The sequence below is a fragment of the Phaethon aethereus genome (assembly GCF_964289735.1).
Source record: "Phaethon aethereus genome assembly, chromosome: 1".
In the NCBI taxonomy this organism is placed as follows: Eukaryota; Metazoa; Chordata; class Aves; order Phaethontiformes; family Phaethontidae; genus Phaethon; species Phaethon aethereus.
In genome coordinates, this window is record NC_138575.1 from 155,712,340 (window position 1) to 155,735,494 (window position 23,155).

Genomic DNA, 23,155 nt, shown 5'->3' on the forward strand with positions numbered 1-23,155 from the left:
ATTCCTTAAACTTAATGACTTTTCTCTCATATTAAATCTTTTTTATAGGTTTCCAAAAATACACAGCCTATTTGAGAGTCATATCATAATAGTGTAGGTTAACTATACTTCACATTTTCTTTTATACAGGGTAGTCCTGGTTTACCAGGAGATATTGGTCAAAAGGGTGATCTGGGACCTCCAGGAGTTCCAGGTGTTCCAGGTGAGAAGAAATTTACCATATTCCTAACAAATATGCAAAGATGTCTCTTTAGTATCCTTCCTCTCTCAAAAAAGATGCTCAAAGAGTGTTGACTCTGTTACAAATTACTGAAACAGGACATTGACAGCTGCATCAAAAAGCATACAAGAGCATGGGGATCTTCCTCAAGGTTTTTTGCCTTTTGCCTCTTGTCTTGCTTTGCCAATTTTAAGTGTGCACTTGCTTTAAAAGCTGGATGTAAAATCAATCATTTAGACATTAGCAGTCAAGAATCTTCAAGATTTTCTTGAGAGTTGGAGAGGCAAATGTTATAGCTATATTTGAGGAAACGCAGGTTCAGTATGTCTCCGTTGTTGACTATATTGCTGCTACTGTCACCATCACATATATGAAAACACTGCGTATATAAAAAATGCAGTTATTAATAAAAAAAAATAATTCTTGTCATTTAGAGAAGGATATTATTAATTAAGGTAAGAGAAACTTGTTTTCAGTCATAATTTCTTTTGTGACTTAGGACTGTTGTTTGTATCTTGTTCTGGCAAACAGTTAAAAAGTACTTGTGCAAATAAAGTCATGGCCCTTACAAGATCATGGGGTCGTACATGATTATTCTGCACATATCCTTCCAAATCAAGAAATTATTGAATTTTCATATAAATGTTTCCTTTGACTTCAGGTCCAAAAGGATCTCCTGGCTTCCCAGGTCTTAAGGGTGAGCGAGGTGACCAAGGTCTTCCTGGATCTAAAGGTATAATATAAAGACTAGCTTTTTTTCACAGATGATGTTGTTAAAATGGTTATTTGTGAGTAATCAATGGATATCTCCCTCCACCTTTTATTCAGTGTAAAATGGTAGAACATGAAACCAGATATCATGGTATCAGCATCTGAATAGTCAGATTAGGTTTAAGTATTGGGTAGAGAGTGAATGTATTTATCTCCTGCTCTGAAAAGTCAATACTAAGTTTTTATCATTATTAGAATCTTTATGATTCTAGGATACCAGAATCATAAAGAATGGTTTGGGTTGGAAGGGACCTTTAGAGATCATTTAGTCAAACCCCCTGTCATGGGTAGGGACATCTTTCACTAGGTCAGGTTGCTCAAAGCCCCATCCAACCTGACGTTGAACATTTCCAATGATGGCATCTACAACTTCTCCTGGCAGCCTGTTCCAGTGTCTCACCACCCTCATTGTAAAAAAATTCTTCCTTCAGTCCAATCTAAATCTACCCTTTTTCTGTTTAAGTTGTTGCCCCTTGTCCTGTCACTCCAGACCCTGGTAAAAAGTCTCTCTCTGACTTTTTTATAAGCCCCCTTTATATATTGAAATGCCACAATAAGATCTCCCCGGAGCCTTCTCCTCTCCAGGCTGAACAACTCCAACTCCCTCAGCCTTTCTTTATAGGAGAGGTGTTCCATCCCCCTACTCATTTTCATGACCCTCTTCTGGACCCGCTCTAACAGAGCTACATCTGTGGGGCTCCTCTGTCCTGTCTGGTGGGAGATGGCAATGTAGGAGGTAGCAATATCGTTTTCAGCAGCAGCATGTGCAGCTGCTTAGATGTTACCAGAGGCTTGTCAGTGGCAGAGGCCCAGCCCTGACTGTTTCCCCCGTTGTGCCTTGAACCCCATTGTCTTCTACCCTCAGTCAGCTTCAGACTTGGCTTCTTAACAGGTATGCCCCTACTCAACGGACATGTAAAGTTTGGACACATTGATATCTTATAGATACAAGCTCTGTCTATTCTCTGATTACATAAATGACAATACAAGGTAACATTGTTTTCTCACTTTTTTATTGTGCAATACTAAATATGTGCCGATTTCCTCTGTTAACTTTGGCAGGTTTACAAGGCCCACCAGGCCCACCAGGTGCTTTTCAGCTTGTTAAAGGGGATCCTGGCTTACCTGGCCCTGTAGGACCAGTTGGTCTCAAAGGATTCCCAGGACTTCCAGGTCCCAAAGGACAGCAAGGTGAGAATTTCTAACTTGCCAGTAGAAACACATTTTAAGTAATGTAAAAATAGACCAATGGTAGGCTAGACACTAGGAGGTTTTTGGTATAATATTATCCAGCTTTTGGTAAGCCACTTAAATTGTGTCAGCAGTGAGGAAGAGAGTCCTTTTTGAAGCTCATGCAAAGAAGTCCCAGAAACAGATGTCTTCCTAGTGATTTTTTTAATAGGCTCTCACTCTGCAGTCATCACATCCATATCTGAGATCAGCAGTAAGCAGAATGACATGCAACACATTGCTCATCCTTTCTCCAGAATGTATTTGTTAGGATATCTATCTTCTATCTTTAGCGTTGAATCCAAACTTAGTTACTGTGTGTCTCTGGGAGAAGACAAGCATGAGGAAAAACACCTTGACCTTGGAATGGAAAGTGCTTCTTGAGGAAGCTTGTTCCATAGTCCTAGATTTTGACTCTTAGTCCAGACATTGCAATTTTTATGAAGAAAAGGTGAACTGCAAAAATTAAACACGTTAGGTTAGAAGAGAATGGAGCAAAGGATAAGACAAATGAAATGCTGGCACAAGGACACATGTCCTTCAGAATGACAGGATATGGAGAGTGGGAGCTCAGAGGTGTTTTTAAGCTATTAAGATTCTAAGGGAAAGCTTTGTTCCTGATTGTTTTATGAGAAGATGATGGGGAATTACAGTGGAATATAATGCATATTTTCTTTCTATTTAATATAATAGATATAGAAGTTTGCTCTTGAAGGTGGAGTTACAACTCTGCAACTGCTATCCATTAGAAAATAGCTATGAAATAATCTCAGTGACTGAATACAGCATGGGTTTGCTTGTAAGGGATCTGTCATGGATCTTTAGTAGTCAGTTCAATACATGAACATAATATTGCTTTTTGAGTGCTCACGAAAAGGACTGCTATGACTATCTAAAGCTTCTGATGTGCCACAGAAATGTTGATATGGTGTGGATGGTGTTAACTTCTTTTTCCCAAAATCAAAGTTACTGAGTTCACATAGGACTCAAAGCATCCCTAGAAATTGATAAAGGGAAGACATACTATATGTCTGAAAACCCATTTGGGAAGAAACTAAGAGAATACTGATTTTTTCACTGTTCATGACCCTACTTTTTTATGGTCTGTTTTTGACTGAGTCATATGATAATCAGAGAGGGAAGAGATTGCTTCCCTTCCTTTTAATATTCCAGGCAAATACTATTTATTTTAGAAGCACACCCTCTGCTTACTTCTCTGTTCTTCTCTACTATAATCACTTCGCCTGCAGTAACCCATATATGTGCTCTAGATATTGAAATATGCACCCTGAGTCTGCATGACTTAGTTTGTGCTGAGGTGTGCCTGTGCCGTACTGTATTAAAAGACAAAATGTTAGAGCTAACATGAAGTAATATCCAGTAATAACTATTCCTTGTTTTTCAACAGGGGTGACAGGACCTTCAGGTGTACCTGGACCACCTGGTAGTCCAGGATTTGATGGTAAACCTGGGCAAAAAGGAGAAGTTGGTCCTTATGGTCCCCCAGGTAAGCCCATGAGTTTTTCAAAGACTTGATTCCTTTATAGAAAAATAACATAGGAGATTAGGTATGAATGTAGCTAATTTCACTTCTTTAGTTATGTAAGCAGAGTACTGCTGTCTGTAGAGATAAAAGGAGACTCTCTGTATTGTAGGACCCAGAGGATTCCCTGGTCCACCTGGCCCTGAAGGTTTGCCTGGGGCCATGGGCCCACCAGGTGCACCATCTGTTGCTCATGGCTTCCTTGTTACCAGACACAGTCAAACCACTGAAGAACCATCATGTCCATTTGGAACAAGGCTGATTTACCATGGTTACTCCTTGCTTTATGTACAAGGCAATGAAAGAGCACATGGCCAAGATCTGGGTAAGTAGAGACCAAATTAGAATTCAGTTGGAATTCATTACAAACCAAATGTTTCTTTCATTTTGTTGTTGTCTAACCACAGCTGGCAACTAAGCACCATGCAGCCGCTCACTGACTCCCGCCACAGCAGGATGGGGGAGAGAATCGGAAGAGTAGAAGTGAGAACACTTGTAGGTTGAGAGGCAGTTTAATAGGTAAAGCAAAAGCTGCTCTTCCAAGCAAAGCAAAACAAGGAGTTCATCCACCACTTCCCACTGGAAGGCAGGTGTTCAGCCATCTCCAGGAAGGCAGGGCTCCATTACGCCTAACGGTTACCTGGGAGGACAAACTCCCTAACTCTGAACATCCCCCTCTTCCTTCTTCTTCCCCCAGCTTTATATGCTGAGCATGATGTCGTATGGTATGGAGTATCCCTTTGGTCAGTTGGGGTCAGCTGTCCCAGCTGTGTCCCCTCCCAACTTCTTGTGCACCCCCAGCCTACTCACTGGTGTGGTGGTGTGAGAAGCAGAAAAGGCCTCGACTCTGTGTAAACACTGCTCAGCAATAATGAAAACATCCCTGAATTATCAACTCTGGTTTCAGCACAAATCCAAAACATAGCCCCATACTAGCTACTATGAAGAAAAGTAACTCTATCCCAGCCAAAACCAGCACATATTTGTAGAACTGTATGGAACAAACCTGTCTAATTATTCTGGGCTAGCTGATGCTTTATTACGCATTCTAGGTTGGTACAAATAATGGTTTGGTGTATAATGGAAACAGTGTCAGTTTATTTAAGAAAATCTTTGTCAAACCCTTTGACATGGTCATCCATGGTATATTTGTAGTCAAATTAGTGAGATATGGGCTGGCTAAGTAGATGATAAGGTGAGTGGAAAATTGGTGGGTCCATCAGACTCAGAGGGATGTGAACAGATGTCCAAAGTTTGAGTGGTAGTTGTTGATTAGTCATGTCCCTCAGGAAGTAGTACTCGGCCAATACTGTTTAATGAATTTATTAATGACTTGTTTGATGGGATAGAGTACACTTTCAGCAAGTTTGGGTAATGCCAGATTGGGAGGAACACTTGATTCCCTAGTGGACACAGCTGCCATTCAGAGAGACCTGGCCAAGCTGGAGAAGAGGGCTGAGAAGAACCCCAAGAAGTTCAGTAAAGGCAAATGCAAAGGGGTACACCTAGAATGAAATAACCCCGTGCAACAGAGCAGTCTGGGGACTGACTGCTATTTCCAGTAGCAGCAGCACAGACTGCTAGAAAGCTGCTTTGCAGAAAAGGACCTGACAGTCCTGGTGAGCAACACTGAACGTGAGTTAGCAGCGTGCCCTTGCAACAACTACCCCATTCCCCGCTGCCCAACCTAGTGGGCTCTATGGACAAAAGTGCAACCAGCAGATGGAGGGAAGTGATTCTTTTCCTCTGTTCGGCAGTTGTGAGACCACATCTGGTATATTGTGCCCAGACTTGGGCCTCCCAGAGCAAGGAAGACGTTGATATACCACAGTGAATACAACAGCTAACTACTGCCTAGTGGGGTCTGGACAGTCTGATGGAGCTGGGTTTGCTCAGCCTTAACAGAAATTTAGAGGGAGGCCTTTGTTGCTGTTTACAGCTGTCTACAGGGAGCGTAAAGGAGATGGAGCCAAACTCTTCTCAGAGGGGCTCAATTACAGAAGCAGCAATGGACACAAGTACGAGATATATTCTAGTGAAACCTAAAGAAAAGCTTTTTTGCCATGCTGGTGCTCAAGCATTGGAATGGGACCCCAGAGGGATTGTTGAATCTCTGTCTTTGTGGATACTCAAAACTCAACTGACTATGGACCCAAGCAACCTCATCTAACTGGCAGGGGCTTAGGATAGCTGACCTCTAGAGGTCTATTCCAACCTAAGTTATTCCATAATTCTACAGGCAAGACTGGGCTACTCCTTGCCTTGACCTGCTCCTTCCTTATGGAGCTAAGACAAGTCACTTCCTCTGAGAGAACTGGGCCCTCCAGAGCAATTGTCATCTGCTTTTTAGCTGCTCCTGGAAATATTTGTTTGGCAATTGGCAATGGTTTAACAAAATTGGGTTAACAAGTAACCTTTCACTTAACATTTCAGGCACGGCAGGAAGCTGTCTTCGTAAATTTAGTACCATGCCTTTCTTATTCTGCAATATCAACAACGTATGTAACTTTGCATCAAGGAATGACTATTCCTACTGGCTGTCCACTCCTGAACCCATGCCAATGAGTATGGCTCCTATCACTGGTGATAATATCAGACCATTCATCAGCAGGTAGGGTTTCAGTGCTGCTGTGTTTGTAAAATGAAGAAGCCTGTGAAAAGTGCATATGGAACTTCAATTTTTTGGAAAAGGCTTTTAATCTGTACATTTTTATTTCCTGCCTTTAAATTTAGAGTTCCTTTGATGAAATGTTTCAAAGGGTGCATGTTTTCAGTTTAGACTTTGATCAAAAATAAATCCATTTTGGGGGAAGCCCAAACAAATAGAGCAGTCTGTTTTGAGTCTAATTGAAATAAAAAGATTTACTTTGAAATGATGTTATGCAAAAGTTATGATGTACTTTGAAGAAGAAACAGTTTTGAATTTATTCACAATTCTTGTCCAAAACAATTCTTCTTTTTTTGACTAGCCATAGCTAGAAGCTTTTTAGGGCTCAGTTTCCTTTTGTTTGAAAACGGTAACATTATTTATCATACAGTAGACAGCCAGGCTTCTTCCATTGTTTTGGACATACCGCTTGAACACAGCCATTATTGTCTGAATTAAAGGAAACAGTTGCAAAATCAATCATCTATTTTTTAATAATTCCAGATTCTCAGATAGCATAAACTGTAGCACTTATGTCAGACATAACTGTTTTGCATCATTCCAACATGTTGAACTTTTGGTCCATTTTAAATTTTAAGTCCACTAGCAAAAACCATCCTGGCATAATGTGCCCAGTGCTGAAGGCAGAGATGTCAGCAAGAGTGTGGTGAACTGTACCATTGTCATTAGATAAGAATCTGACAAAGGAATCTCCAACTTAAAACTTAAATAATAATCATTAGATATTACCGTGATTGCTATCATTACTTCTAATCTCTATCAGCTCTTTCTGATTCCTCTTCCTGACATATAAAGTGAATGGGAGTGGAGATTGCTGTTACTGTTTTCTCGGGTCTGTGTATACCATTTGATATTTATTTTGCATAATAGAACCCATCTTGTGTCTGCAGTTGTACTCTGTATTCTATTGGTTTAGTGCCACAGAAATTGGTATGACTTGAAAATGAGTGGGCAAATTGAGGGCAAGATTCTCAAGAGAGACTATAGTTTTTCTTGGTTTTACTTTTTTGGTTGTTCTTTGAGTGTGAATGGAAGGAGCTTGACTTTAAGAAAAATTCAAATGACCAACCTCTGAAATTTTTACGCCATCCTTGATCAGGCACCCAAAATAGCCTTTAACAATCACTTTCAAAACTCTTGCTCAAGGAGTTACCCACCAATGTTTTGCCTTACCTTATGAATATAGAGTAGCTTTTGCACCGTAAAAATATATGCATATATATGTGCATGTGTGTGCCTATGGGTTTTTCTCCTTTCAGCCATAGCAGAGAGTGAGATAATTGTAATACACATTTTTTAAACCAGCAAGGAATCTCAGAAGGCTATTCTTCCCATTCATTTTATTAGTTGAGGATTTTAAACCAACAGTTTTCCCTGGCCAAAAGTTGAAAAGTTGTATAAGTGTCACTTGCTGCCTTTGGTCATGGGACTTCTTTTCATGTAAGGCCTTCCACTGAAATACCAGAAATCTCTTGAAGCAAAGCAGAGCTCCAAGAATAGAGGCAGCTTTACATTCTTCTTTTAACTTACTCTTTCATTGATGTGCTGCTTAAAATAACTGTTTTGCTTCTGCACTAAAGATGTACGCAGTAGGTATGAAAGCAGTCTTCACAAGTCAGAAATAGAAGGCTTTCATTCTGAATTCCTTTGCTTCTGTGCATTTTCCAGAATCCATCTTAATCCATCTTGAATTTGATTCTTTTCACCGCTCTGATAATAGGAATCAGACTGTTTAGTTCTAAGTATCTGTTTTGAATCATTTTCATCATTGCTAACTGCAGTAGCCAATTTAGAAGTTGTAGAAGAAAAAATGGATTATATCTACCAAATTCGTTATTACCAGCTCCCGTATTAAAATTTCCAGCCCAACTCACATTTCTATGATTCCCCTGTGAAGGCACAGTTGGTCAGTGGATTATTCAGTAACCTAACAGTTCTGAGACACAATGAATTTATCTGAAGTGAAAGCACTGGTGCTGCATAGCTTTCTGAAGAGTTGCTTTCAAGTTCATTGTTCCAGTTACTTTGCTAGAAATCTCTTGCTGGAGATAACAACCACAAATGTAAATAAAAGCCACTTTCAAGAAAAACACATGGGGAAGAGTCTGCATTAGATTAAATGAACAGTGATTACCTTTGTAAGATATTTTCCAGAGGGATGGCTTTCTTTCTGGAAGTCACTCAGGGCTGTGTTTAGGATGATGAATTGCTGTTACTTGTCTCTGATCACAGTAGACCACTTTTAAGTGACACTTGCTGAGTTACAATGTTTGTATATTTGCCTCTTATGTTCATGACATTGAGCACTTTTAGAAACTACAGTACAAATGGGACTAGAAAAAGATAAATACATTTAAATATTCAGATAAGAGGTCTCTTCTTCTTTGTTCATAGGAAGGCTAATAGGAATAGGACTTAATAGTTAAGCTGTCGTAAATGAGGGGAAAAAAAAGAACCAGCTGGTTGTTTTTCTAAATGAAACATTTTGATTTTAATTTGTTTTTGAAGGTGACAACATTTTATAATTCAAGATTCCTTAAAGCAAGTAGTTTCTGAAAAAAGAAGATGTATTAATCCCTCAGGTGTATGTAGCTCATTCATGTCTTGGTCTTTCTAGATGCTCTGTGTGTGAAGCTCCAGCTATGGTAATAGCTGTTCACAGTCAGACAATTCAAATACCACCATGTCCTGAAGGCTGGAGTTCACTTTGGATTGGTTACTCCTTTGTCATGGTAAGTGCACTGGGACATACTCTGAGCTGAGAAAAGCATTTCTTTCAGGCGTTTGATCTACACTCCTGCTCTGGGAAAGGTCGTATCTGATGATGTCACTTCAGGTCTTAGGAGGGCATTAGACCTCTACCCTCTCTGCTGACTTTAAAAAGATTCTGGCTAATTACTAAATGACAGTAATGCAATAGCAATTGGTTGTTCACTTTTGGGGAAAGGCACACAGCTTGCTCCGTTGTTTGCAGCTTCAGCACAGGATCCAAGTGCTGAATAAATGAGGAAATAAGCACAATTTTCCACTGTCCATCTACATCTATGTTGAGTAGCTTCCTAGAGTGGTAGCGTATCAGTGTCTGTCCTCTTCCCATTTTTTGATGAATAAGCCTTCAGTTTTCAAATGGCATTTTTGACCTTTTATCCAGTTTCTTCAGCTGTATCTATACTAGTAAAATTAATAGGGCCAAGGAGTGGCCTGGAAGAACCACTCTGTAAGTCCTTCATAGTGGCTAGTTGTTAGCATGCTTCCTGTCATGCTCAGAGCCTGTATCAACAGCCACTCTCCCACGCAAGGTCTGGTGCATGGTCTGAGAAACGGCATGGATCCAGAGCTGTTGGCCCTTGGCAGTGGGAGAGAAGCCACTGTGATGTGGGGGCAGGAATTTGGTTAAGCTATTCAGATATAAACCATACCAGTCTGTATGCCTTCTGGCCCTGGCCAGAAGAGAGCTGGAGAGCTGGCCTGGGCCTGTTGCTAGCATAGAGATAGCTTGGGTCCTGCTATCAGTCCTGAAGGATTTCTGTGCATACAGCTGCCCTGAAGCTGGTGGTGGTGGTGTGTTGTGCTGCCATTAAGCTGGAGAACCCAGTGCCCCCTCTGGAGCCCTTCAGCTCTACCGTCTTGTGCCTTGAGCTGAGGGACAAAACAGCAGACGGACACAACAGAGGACAAGGAGACGCATGTGAAGAAATATTTGTGCAAGAGAGTTAATAGGTGTTGTAGCAGAAGAGGTAAAGAATCCCTCTCTGACTTATGCTTTTGCATTTTTCTAGCACACCAGTGCTGGTGCAGAGGGCTCTGGCCAGGCCCTGGCGTCTCCTGGTTCCTGCCTAGAGGAGTTTCGCAGCGCTCCCTTCATTGAATGCCATGGCCGGGGCACCTGCAATTATTATGCAAATGCTTACAGCTTCTGGCTTGCCACTATAGAGAGGAATGAAATGTTCAAGTAAGTTCATGATTTATTTATCAATATTTGAGACTCAGTCAAGCCTTGTCACTGAATAAAAGAAGTATTGTTTGAATGTAATACATGGTTCAAGTATTGGCTGTGCCCCAGCCTGGTTAGTATATGCAGTTAATGATTTTCGCAACAGAAAGAGAAAAAAAATAGCTTTTTGGGGAATTAATGAATGTATCTTCTGTTAGTGTTTACAATGAGTCATTTGTACCTAGTATTTTGCTTTTCAGAATAATCTAACAATGTTTGCATTTCCACTATGTTTGATTGTATGCACTGAGTCGTAACTGGGATAGGCTGACACACTGATTGAAATTAAGTTAGCATATAACATTCCCCCTAGTGGATGTTAACACATAATAGAACCACTTGAAATTAATGCAGGTGTTGAACTAAGTGAGCTGAACAATTATTTACCTTTCCCTAGTCTTGGAGGAAGTACGTCTGAATAAAATGCAGCTGAAGGCAGAGGCCTTAGGCATTTCTTCAGTCCTGCTGAGGTTCTAATTTCAGGAATTAAGTGGTCGTAGGCTTTGTTCTGGTCTCCTGCACATAAGTATTTTTCAACACTGTCTAATTTGTTCCATATGAATTTTATTAATATGTTAGCATATAGAGCAGTTCCCAGGTCTTCATAGCGTACCTGATTAGCAGACATTCCTCTGGAGTGGAGGCAAGCATCCTCTTCCACCGCAGCCCAGGCTGCCGCTCCCAGTGCCCTTCATCTGGGATCCTTCATATTTTCATGTCTTCTAGATCTGTGAATGCTCCCTAGCCTGTCTCAGTCACAGTTAAGCAGGTTGTTTAGACAGTTTTGACTATGACATAGTTGTCAGCTGAGTAGGTAGAAAAATAGAGCACTGGGGCTGTGACAATCTCGTCCACCAGAAAAGCTACTACTGAAAGAGCCCATTTGCCAACACTGGGGTAAACACTGTCTCCCTAGGAAAGAGGAAAGCTGGTCAGAGGAAAATTTAGAGGAGTCAGTACTACAGTTGTTTGTATTCATTGAGTCCTACCCAGAGACCTGTCAACTTCATACCCTTTTCTGGCTACAAACTGTATCTCAAATTAATAAAAGGTCAGGGGACCTGTCCTACTATCATAATTCACAAATACTTTTCAGTTTCCTATAAACTCGTGATCCTTTTTAAAGAAAGGTGTTAAATGTAAGCACACATTTGTCTGAAAATGCCTTATTTCCAGCTGCTAGGAGTAACTCCGTATGATATGTTAGAGACCAAAGATTTTGGTTTGTCTTTCTGTATGACATCACATAATTTCCTTTGCTGACTTTTCATTTTTCTGTGAAGTCACAAGAGTTAGCAGAAATTCATGAACAGTCAAATGTCTTCAGTTTCTTTGCCTAGTTGTTTTTTACTACTCAAATTCCAGCATGTTTTCAAACTGCTGGTTAAACAGGTAGTGTCTTTTGGTTAAGAAGATGTTCAGCCTCGTGACAGAACTGAATTATGAAGTAACTGGAAGCAGACAATGTTTAAAACTAATCTCGTGATAGTTTGTGACCAATCTTCAAAGTGACTATACGTAGGAGAACTTAGGGACACGTTCTTGATTCAGCACAGCTTAAAGAGGCACTTGGCGCATGCCAAGTTTGTGTTGTCAATTATATACCTGAAAGCTGACTGTTTATATCAACGACTGTTAATGGGTCTTTTCATTTGTTTATTTTTAACAGGAAACCGACTCCCTCAACTTTGAAAGCAGGGGATCTGCGCTCAAATGTTAGCCGTTGTCAAGTCTGTATGAGAAAAACATAATGACTTTTGAATTTCAACTAATTTCACACAATATGGTGCTATTCGTTTAACAGCAATGAAGCCTAGACATATATCATATGTACCTCATTGTTGTCCAATATGAAAACAGTAAAGTGCCTTTTAGGAACTTGCATAACTAACACACACTGCTTTACTGGCCCTGTCCTTGCTGAAGAAGAAGAGAGACAACAAAGATAAGCTTCAAATGTTGACAATGCCAAATGGCACTTTTGATCAAAATATATCTATTTTTTATATAAATGCAATGCACTGATAGAATAAAAAGTCAGCATTTATCCAGAAAAAATGCAAAGGTGCTAGGAGGTATGCAGTTCTGCCTTATACTGTTTGACCCCCCTTTCTCATTCTTGTATTATATATTTAGATTCATTTTTCTTCCCCAGATAAGTTTGTTGTTACCGTTATCTAGGTGTCTCAAAGTCCCAGGCTCTTGGGTATGTACTTATTGTTCCTGTACAAAGCAATACTAATGTAAAAAAGAGTTTTGGGATTACAGACTGTGGTTAAGCAACATGTAACCATCTTTTCACAACATAGAGTGCCATCCTGCAAACCTTTGCTTATGTTTGTAGTCTTTAGTGCTATTGGTTTTAATGGGACTACATCTGGAAGAGATTGCCAAATTGGTTTCCCATATAGGCAAGAAAGTGTTTCTGCTATGTTGGTACTATGCAGCTTCTTTATGCAGTAGAACAAACTTTCCTGTGGAATAAAGAATGATCCAGCAATGGTCAAGAAAAAATATATATATAAATATTTTAGTAATTTATATAGGTATCAACCATTAGGCAAATCAAGCTCAGAGTTTGTAATTTCAAAAAGAAGCTTACAAAAGTTTTCTTCTTTTCAGTGTCATGAATTAGATGTTAAATGCCAAAATATGATGTGAAATGTTCATTTTACATAGGCCATTTCAATGCTGAAGTTGCAGAGACTGAACCCAGGTTAACAGCTATTTGTGTTTATTATAGTAAATCCTGCTTTGAGCTTATAGTCTTTATTCTGTATTTAATATTTTTCAGGGTTTTAAACACTACTCACACACTGAATGACTTGATTTTGGAAAGTATAAGGCCTTACTTTTGTTAATATTGTGCCAAAAAAACTCTTCAAAGTGGCCTCAGAAATATTTCTAAAGAATTTCTATGCAATAATACCATTGTTTGAGCATATCTATGTCCAAAAGTGTTTTATAGACTATTATCATGCAAATACCAAAAGATTTTTGCAAATGCCAAGGCCTTTGTATAATTTCTTACATGTGTATTTCTTAAGGATTCAAGTTTGTAATAAAACTATTTGTGTAAAAAAAACAGAAGACAAGAAAAAGTTTTTACTAATTTGTTACTAGCATTCATTTACAGCAATGAATTAATTTTTATAAGCCACCAATAAATGCGCAAGCTTGATGCAATCCTAGATTATTTTTGTTTTGCACATCTTTCAGATGTACAAAGCATCTTCAAGAGGGGAAAACAGGACGCTGTATTGATGCGTCTAGTGTTACCTTGTAAGAACTGGTACTGAGAGATAACACATGGGTTATGCATCTATTACTGAAATATGTTTGATGTGAACATGTCACAAAAATCTGCTAACTTCATCTTAGCTCATGAGAAGCAATCAAGTTATACACAGTTTTCACCCTTGAATTTTTCGTGCACAGATCAGAACTGAATTATACAAGATAAAAATTAAAATATCTCATAAAATTTTGCTTTTTAAGTGGCAAGGTGAACCTTGGCTCTGGTTGTCTGAAGAAGAAGTGGGCCATGATATCTTTTTCCTTGGCAAAAGCACATAATTTATTAATGTTTCATGTTGTTTTCACAAATTTGTGAAAAGGCTGCTGCTCTTCTGAACTCACTGTCACTTAAAATCCTTGAGGACATTGGCTAGCCAAATGACTGAGGGACCCTGGATGGAAACTGGCCATTTCATTTAGCACTGATTCTTAACTCACATGGAAGTTTTGACAGATGATCATTTTATTTGTCCTCCCAAAAGTCCCTTACCAACCTATAGAATACAAGAGTCTGGCTATGTCTAATCAACCAGACACAGGGTTCGCCGAAGTGCCACTCGTTATTTGGAAGAAGAGGAGAAGTCTATAGGGTGATTCCTCGTGGCATCTAGGAGGAATTAAACAGACATTCAGCCTTCTCTAACTCGGAGGATCCAAGCTGCCGCTTAGACTTTTAAATTGCACTCTACAGCTTATCTCCTGGTCAGCTAGGGATTTAATGTGCTTGGTTCGAATTGTCTCAGAACTGCCAGACAGTTGAATTTGTAAGGTCCTGCACATAGGTTTAAATCAAATGTGTGCATAAGAATACAATTCCTTGTGCTAGTGAAGGGACTAGTCACTGCAGCTGTGTTTTGTCAACTGGGAGCATTTTGGAAACAACATCCTTTGGAAAATTTCAGAAACTTTGTTTGAGCTATAGTTTGATATCCTAGTTTGATGTCTGTCTTATCTCACAGTAATTATTCCATAACCTCCAGCTCATAAAATGACCTAAACTGTTGCCATGCTAAAGATGCTATTTCTACTTAAGTCAGTGAGTAATCTTTTTGGTGGTTATCAAATACCAATGAGATCTACTGAAAATGTTGTGAACGCTAGGTTTTGATGCCCTGGGTGAGGAAGAGTCCGTGTACTAAAGCAGAACTGAAGCACGAAACCCTTTCTTGCCTTCAAAAATCTGTAAGTACCCCGTACTCGGCCATTTATGGCCAGCATTGTTGCTACAGTGCAGTTCATTGTGTGAACAGGCAACTGCAAATGCGTAATTTGTTAAAATTGTCTTGCATAACCTTAGATTTCAGGAGAAAGCTTTCCTAAAGAAGTACAGCTTGTTTAGTAGGCCTGGCTGGTTTTAAGTGCAGTACTTGAAGAGTAATTTTCATGACCCAAATAAATACATTTCTAAAGCAGCAGGTGGTGCCCTGGCTCTCTTTATGGTGAGATTGGTGCTAATAGCTTCACACTAACAAACAAATGCCGCCTTCTCTGATCCATGAAAATGTAAAGCAGCCTGACAGTGCTCCCTTTTCCTGAGTCTATGTCTCTATTTTGACATGTTCTAGTCGCCAGCAATTTTCCTGCTGAAATAGGAATGGAGCAGTCTTCAGATAAAAAAAAAAAAAAAGAGGAAAATATCTATATGTAAAAAAAAAATCAAAACAGAATATAATGAAATAATCCAATATATATTTTGAAACAAAGTGTCTTTTCTGATAGATATACATTCAGTTTATAATGATATCTTTTATCCTTTTCATAGTGGTAACTTCCTTGATGAAGGAAGTTGTAATACATGATGACATACACTTTTCTCTATTAAACCAGACTGCTGACAACACTATCCCCACACTAGGCTCCCTGAGAAGCAATTGTATTAAAGCCATAAGTTTTTATGACTGAAATGATAAAGCTGCATGACTTTTTGAGAATTCCTTTCATGTGGAACATAAACTAGTTATATAGTTACTAGTGGTCACTAGTTATGTAGTTACTAGTGGTCAATGGCTCAATGTCCAGGTGGAGATGTGTGACCAGTGCTGTCCCTCAGGGGTGCATATTGGGACCAGTACTCTTTAATACCTTCATCAGTGACATAGACAGTGGGATCGAGTGCATCCGCAGCAAGTTTGCAGATGACACCAAGATGAGTGGTGCAGTTGACACACCTGAGGGACAGGAGGCCATCCAGAGGGACCTGGACAAGCTCGAGGAATGAGCCTGTGTGAACCTCGTGAGGTTCAACAAGGCCAAGTGCAAGGTCCTGCTCCTGGGTTAGGGCAACCCCCAGCATCAGTACAGGCTGGAGGATGAAGGGATGGAGAGCAGCCCTACTGAGAAGCACCTGGGGCTACTGGTGGATGAAAAGCTGGACATGAGCTGGAAATGTGCACTCGCAACCTAGAAGACCAACTGTCTCCTGGGCTGCATCCAAAGCAGCGTGGCCAGCAGGTCGAGGGAGGTGATTCTGCCTCTCTGCTCTGCCCTGGTGAGACCCCACCTGGAGTCCTGCATCCAGCTCTGGAGCCCTCAGTAGAGGAAAGACATGGACCTGTTGGAGCAGGTCCAGAGGAGGGACACAAAGATGATCCGAGGGATGGAACACCTCTGCTATGAGGACAGGCTGAGAGAGTTGAGGTTGTTCAGCCTGGAGAAGAGAAGGCTCCGGGGAGACCTTATTGCAGCCTTCCAGTACTTAAAGGGGGCTTATAGGAAAGATGGGGACAGACTTTTTAGCAGCGCCTGGTGTGACAGGACAAGGGGTAATGGTTTTAAACTAAAAGAGGGCAGATTTCATCTAGATGTAAGAAAGAAATTTTTCACAATGTACCACCACTGGCAGAGGTTGCCCAGAGAGGTGGGAGATGCCCCATCCCTGGCAACATTCCAGGTCAGGTTGGATGGAGCTCTGGGCAACCTGATCTAGTTGAAGATGTCCCTGCTCATTGCAGGGGGGTTGGATTAGACGACCTTTAAAGGTCCCTTCCAGTCCAAAGATTCTATGATTCTGTGATAAACATGTGAACCACAGGGCCAGGCCCATGGGTCCCAGAGCACCCACTAAAGCCAATAAACTGAAAACACAGCACCTGGCACAAAGACAGATGCCTGACAATTTGAAATTGCAAGTGTCTTAGTACCTACCTGTATCCCCATCCCTTGCTCTAGTGACGGTGTTTGGCAAAGCCTGCACTCGGACCTTCAGAAGGAGCCCAGCAGCCTTCCTGAGGCCTCCTGTGGTGGAGCTCCCTCTCTGCTGTTGACGTAGTGGCGCGATGTGCTGTGCACTGCCCTTCTACCTCTTCATACAGAAATCGTCTTTCTCACCAACTTCACATGCTGAGTTAGGTAACACGGTGAGAACATGAGAGACCAGTTGTGGATCCTTAAATGCATCCGTCAGGCTCAGGCTGATGCTGAGACCAGTGATGGTCTGGGATCATTATTAAGAAAAGAAGTATCCAGTGGCCACATGGAAGCATTCAGCCTCTCTGTTTTCAGACTGAGGTAAGAGTGTAGAGGGAAAGAAATCATTCCACCCATCCACTACTTATAGTATATTTAGTATGGACATAATATTAATTGTGAGCTTGCAATATTGGGGGTCTCTGTACAGCATAAATAAAAAATAATATGCAAACTTCCCTTTGTCACTAACGGCTGAGCATGAAGCACCACGTGTTATTTGTGAAAGATGTATTAACAGTCAGAACAACCTCAAAAAATAATTTCCTCAAAGTATACGTTTTTTAAACAATTCTTTTCCTTCAGAGTGTCAGAAGAAAGTCCTTCCAAAAACTGCAAGGAGGGAGTGTGTGGTTTTGGTTATTTCTCTCTAGTAAACAACATGCTTGTTGTGTGGCTTGAGGTGTTAATACCTGTGGGAGTATAAATCACTACTACTTCTCATGTGAACTAAGAAATGCTTCCTATAGTAAAGATACTTCACTGAGCCAGGCTTACTGGCACCACCTTCTGTCTTCAGCTCCCACTGCAAGAGGGTGTTACTCAGCTGAATAACCTTACTTGTATTTCAGTGCTGATTTGTAAAGGTATATTCCTTTCCAACTTCCTATTGTCTTCAAACCAAAGAGAACAGAGCATTGCTTTTATGTGAACAACCAAAAGATTTACAAATGTCTGAATCTTTTAGTTTTACATACGTTAGAGAGCTGCCTTCGCTTTCCTCTGGCTATATGCAGTCAGCTATACTTATTATAATTGGCATGCAGAGGACAGAAGACTTGACAGAGTGAAAGTTATAGATGGAACATGATCATTTGATGCTCTGTCAACTCCTGTCTTGCCTAAGAAAACATGTTACATTTCATGCAGAATTGTGGCAGGATTCATTTGTCAGCTCAGCTCCATGAAGTATGATTTACACTGTAGTAAATAACCATGTAAAATGGCCTGGGAAGGCGAGAAAGTCCTTGTAAAACAGTTTAAAGAGCATTGATCAAACCTTTTTATTATTCTTAACGCACAGCTTTTAGCCCGGTGGAACTTACTGTATGCTTCCTCTAGGACGTACCTCTCGGGCTTGCACCAAAGTTGTTATTTCTCACCATTGGTTCCTGGAAGAAGTTCAAAGTGGAGAGTGCTAGCACATGCCCAGTGCTATCTTCTGCCAAAGCTTTTGTTGTCTTTGTGGGCACAGTAGTTGGCAGTGGAAGATATTCCCCTCTTCCTATTTCCTCTAAATAATTATAACAGCAATTTTTTCCAGCCTAATTTTGGACATGAACCTGTTTGTGCGACTGGATCAAAGTGGCAAGCAAACCATAGGGACTTGAAACGCAACTGCATGAATCACATGTCAAGAGTTGTCTCCGTGTACCACTTTCAAAAATGTCTCTGGGATTCCCCACGCTGTCTGTGATGCTCAGACACGGATTCCCAGGGGAGTCTCAGTACGTATTGTTTTATAGTTACATTGAGATCTACCTCCTGTTATCACGGCATGTAAGGTGGGTTGCAGGGTCTGGAGGAACCCTGACAGGTGAGTACCAGACAGAAGCGAATGAAGATTCCTGGTAGCTCAAAAGGCACATCTACAAATAAAATGACTGTTTACTCTCATTTCCATGGAGACTGACTACAGCTTTTTCACAGATTTTTTGACCACCCTTGATCAGCAATGTGGAACTGTCAGCCGTCTCTGTTCAAAGCTAATACCATCCAGGCCTTTAGCATTGGCCCTGAACTAAGGAAAGGACCTAGCCCAGGGCAGTGAAAGATACACCCTGTCTTATTCTCAGCCCTCCCTTTTCCAATAAAATCACATAGAGAAGAAAAGAAGTGCTGGCGTTCCAATAAAAATACACTGCAGCTCTCCTCATCTTCTGCTCAGAGGCAAATCTTCAGGTGAACTGTCTAAAAATGGGAAGGAAAAACCTGAAATGGAAATTTGAGAAAATATTCTCCAGTTAATATGTTCACATTATACCAGCAATTACTCAGAGTAAGAAAGGTAATGTCTGAAATGCTATAATCACCTACAGTTAGGAGGGAATTTGAGGGATTCCCCAGAAAGATGAGGATTTCTTAACAGGAAAGTTACAGAAGTTATGAAGGCCAAAGTGAAAAAAATACAGAAATCACACTGGCTGAATAGACTCTCCTGAACACAACCTTATAACATTTGAAACAAAAATCATGTTCAGATTCCAAAGTGGTGCAAAGCAGAAGCACAGCATTTCCTGGAGGAAGGCACTGTGACCTGGCCACAGGAGAATAATTGGGATTCGTCTGAGATGAGGTGCTTTGGTGCCCTTGCAATGTTTCATTTACAGCCACTCCGAGAACTGACCTAAAAAAATGAGTAGGTCCTACCAGGCAAAGCCTGAGATTGTCTGAGACGACATTTGTGAAAAGGATCTGGAAGCTATGGCCAAGACTGCTATGAAAATTATGAGCCCTTTGGTGTAGCTTTAGTACCAATGCATTTTTTGGTATGTTTTGTCCAGATCTATTGTGATGAAAGAAATCTAGCCAGCACATGTATATTAATAACTATTATCAAGAAGTAGATTTCTTTCCAGAAACACAGAGTGGAAATTTTAAAACTTTTCCTCCTCTTTTTAAGGCAAATTGCAGAGAATCACAGAGAGAGAGAGAGAGAAATTTTGTAGTTGTTTGTTTGCTCTTGCAAGGCACTGAACATGACCCCTCAGGAATGTGTAGGAGAGGAAATGAAAAGCAGACGTGGGAAGCTGAAAAAGCAGTGCTTCTCCTCTATCATTAAGTATATAATAAGGTAGATTACATCAGTTGTTGGCCTAGTCTCCCTGGTGAACAGGTGTCATAGATACAGCACTGTCTAATCAAATATTAACTCATCATGTGGCAGCAAGTACTAGGAGAGGGAACGTGTAAGATCATCTACCTCCTTTCACATGCGGCCAACTCTTCCACGAGGCACTGAGGTTCAGTAAAGGACATTCTTGTCATTCTTATGGAGTGAATCTAATTTTATATAGTTGCCTAGACTTGCAATGACCATTTTTTTTCTGCTTCCTATAACAAAAGTACATTGGATACTAACATATGACCAGCCACAAACTCAGACAAAGGGTTATGTTTATGGACATAGTTATAAAGTAAACCCATAGGAGTTTAGTAGTAACGATCTTCAACTGTTACGTAGAATAAACTGATATACAAGATTTTAGATTCATTTAAAAAATCAGCTGGATCAGATATGTGAGTATTGTATATAAGATGTCAAATAACATGAAAGGAGGCACCTGATGAGAGTCGCCTTCTGTCTTCTCAGTCACTTTCCTGGAGGAGAAGAAAATCAGTGAAGTATGCTGTTCAAAGTAGAGCCTCCAAAGCAAACTAATCATAGGCAAAATGAGGCAAGACTTTTTTTTTCAGGAAAGACAACATGTCACTTACTCTCTTCTTCTTTGGGTTCCAGGAAAAGCCAGTATAGAAGGATGGCTAGAAGAGGATGTTCTGGACAACCAGGTATCCTGATGTAAGGAATCTTACAAGTGTCCTCCTTGATCCCTCCTAGTTGTCCTTTTTCTGAGATCAGAAGCCTAAAGCTCCTCCACACAGTTTTAAGGAGGGAGCTAAAAACTCTTCCTGTTTAATAGAGAAGGGACTTAGTAAATTGGGTGTAAATTGACCATAGAATAACTCAGCCTGAAGAGTTCTTTATAACTATCAAAGGAGGGAGATTTGGGGCTGTTTTTTTAAAAAAAAATGTAGGCACAAAAAATGTTAAGTGTTAAGGGCTGACCAAGTTTGCGTAGTTATTTGGTGGGATTGCCTGAGCTGGCAGGACTGAAGAACTAAGATGTTTTCTGTCCCAAGCTGTGTTAGCACTGACTGAAAAGAAATTCACAGCTGTTGGCCATATCTGTAGTTTCCTATTGTCAGATATTGCCCTTCCATGTTCTGCTGGCGTTCTTGCTATGGATAAAATATATATGTGTAATCAACAGTTATTTTATCTACATATCACATCTAAGAACTATTATGCCATCGTCTGTACTACTTGTCCAAAAGATTATTATTAATTCAGCTGACAGAAGGGTGAATCTAACGTATAAGAGTTAAGAAGTCCTGCTCTGTAGTTTTTAATTACTCAATGAAGGTGGGAGATGTGCCAGGAGCTGGAGAGATCTAGATGCAAATTTTAGCTCTGAGTCAGCTCCGCCTTGAACGGAGATACAGGTGCAGGCTGTTCCCTCTCCACCCCGCTTGCTTTTGGGAAGAAGCCCAGAGGCACAGGAAAGGGCAGACAAGCTGGTAGCGAGCTCCAGCAGGTTCATGATCCGGGCAGTCAGTGAGTTAGGACTGGCGGGTGCATCACGGGATAAATTCGCTCTGGGGGTGGGACACGGCCAACGTGCACGGCCTGCAAACACAACACCTGCCCTGCCGCGCAAATACAGCTGGGGTCACCCTACTCTGCTTCTGCTCAGGTCAGTGTTAGCCCACGGGAGCAGAGCTGGTGAGGCTTGAGCACCTTGAAACATCCCTTGTGATGTATTTAAAAAGAAGGGTTCAAAACAAGCAGCGCTAGGCCACCTGTTGATGAAAAAGCCTTGTCATTGATTTGAGATTAATTGAGGATGTCTCTTTGGGTTCTGTGTTGCATCACCTTCAACATCTTTTGGATACCTTAATGTGACAGAACCAGTGAAAGGAGGCAATCTTCTTGAACGGTCACTTCTGGAAAGGAGACCAGTAAGAGCTTGTCATCAGTTTTTATTAACACTAAATATTTTAGCAAGCTCTTGCCATTTTAAGTATTGTGGGGAAAACAAAGCAGTCATCTGCCTCCTCTAGCAATTTGCATAGCTCATGAGACTAATCGTTCCTGTCAGGTAGCTGGATAGCTTTTTCATTCTTTATAGCTGACAGCCTTTTTGCATTTGGTATTGAAAGCACAGGCTTCAGCCTTATGCTGCAACGAATATCCTACATATTTTAATCACTTCCTAGAACCACTCACCTTTTGAAAGAGGCACAGCACTGCTCTGCTAAGCACAGATAGGACAGCCTTGAGCCTACGGGATTCTTACTCTCGGGAGGGTTTGTTGGCAGAAGTGTAATGCTCTCGGTGAAAGGCGTTGAGAACAGGCTCCGGTCTGATCTTGGTGAACTGGTGATCCTTACTTTTATTTCATTCTCAGCATGTGCTGTGAGTTGATCTAGATTTTTCATTTTTCAAAATAGCTATATTATTGGTGGGTCCTGGAAGGGCTTGTTACAGAAGAAGAAATACAGAATAGGAATATTCTCTTGGTTTTGTAAGAAGTGGAGACTCACTATCAGCAGAGAGATTCTGCCGCAGTAAACTTGTACCGGTGGGACAGGTTTAAGCACTTAATCCTTTTGCTGCTCCTGTTATAACAATTCCTAGAATATGGCAACACTAACAGGATGTTTTTCATAGAGATTAAAAAGGATTATTCATTTTAGTGACTCATCTCCAGCCCGTCCATTGTTGAAAGCTGTGGCTGATTGTACAAACAGTGTGCTTTCCTGATGAAAGGGAAGCAAAGTGAAGAGACCTGTTCCTTTTCAGCCACCATCTATTCTGACCTTTGTTTCTCTGTTATCAATATAACAGTTAAAAATCCCAACAAAGCCTAGTTCTCTTCAGCACGTCCCGTGTGTTAGCCCAGGCATCTGTTTCTCCCTGTCCTTTACCTCTACAGACTATTCAGAGACGAACAGCACAACACCATGTAGTTTCTACCCCTCTGCCTTGTTTCAGAGTGGTGTAACATCTGTGTGTCAGTATTTGGGGCACATCCTCATCTGGTCCTGCTTAGAAGTTAATTCTAGAACAATAGGCCCAAGAATATTTCCTGCAACAAAAGAAGTCCTCTTGACAATGTAAGAAGAGCAGCTGGGTGGAAGCATGAGGGCAAGCAAATTGCTCCACAAAAAAATGCAAAGATACCT

The 23,155-nt window shown here is 40.7% G+C and overlaps 1 protein-coding gene across 1 annotated transcript in view; it reads left to right on the forward strand.

The window, feature by feature from the left end:
• COL4A1 (collagen type IV alpha 1 chain) overlaps positions 1-12,177 on the forward strand; it is a gene marked incomplete at its 3' end in the record, with an annotated part of 132,515 nt that extends 120,338 nt beyond the window's left edge. Inside the window, exons 44-52 of the mRNA XM_082013542.1 lie at positions 130-202; positions 882-953; positions 2,054-2,182; positions 3,630-3,728; positions 3,877-4,089; positions 6,198-6,375; positions 9,050-9,164; positions 10,212-10,384; positions 12,096-12,177. Coding sequence (XP_081869668.1) covers positions 130-202; positions 882-953; positions 2,054-2,182; positions 3,630-3,728; positions 3,877-4,089; positions 6,198-6,375; positions 9,050-9,164; positions 10,212-10,384; positions 12,096-12,177 — 1,134 coding nt within the window. The remainder of the gene's footprint in view (positions 1-129; positions 203-881; positions 954-2,053; positions 2,183-3,629; positions 3,729-3,876; positions 4,090-6,197; positions 6,376-9,049; positions 9,165-10,211; positions 10,385-12,095) is intronic.
• Between the last annotated feature and the right edge of the window lie 10,978 nt (positions 12,178-23,155).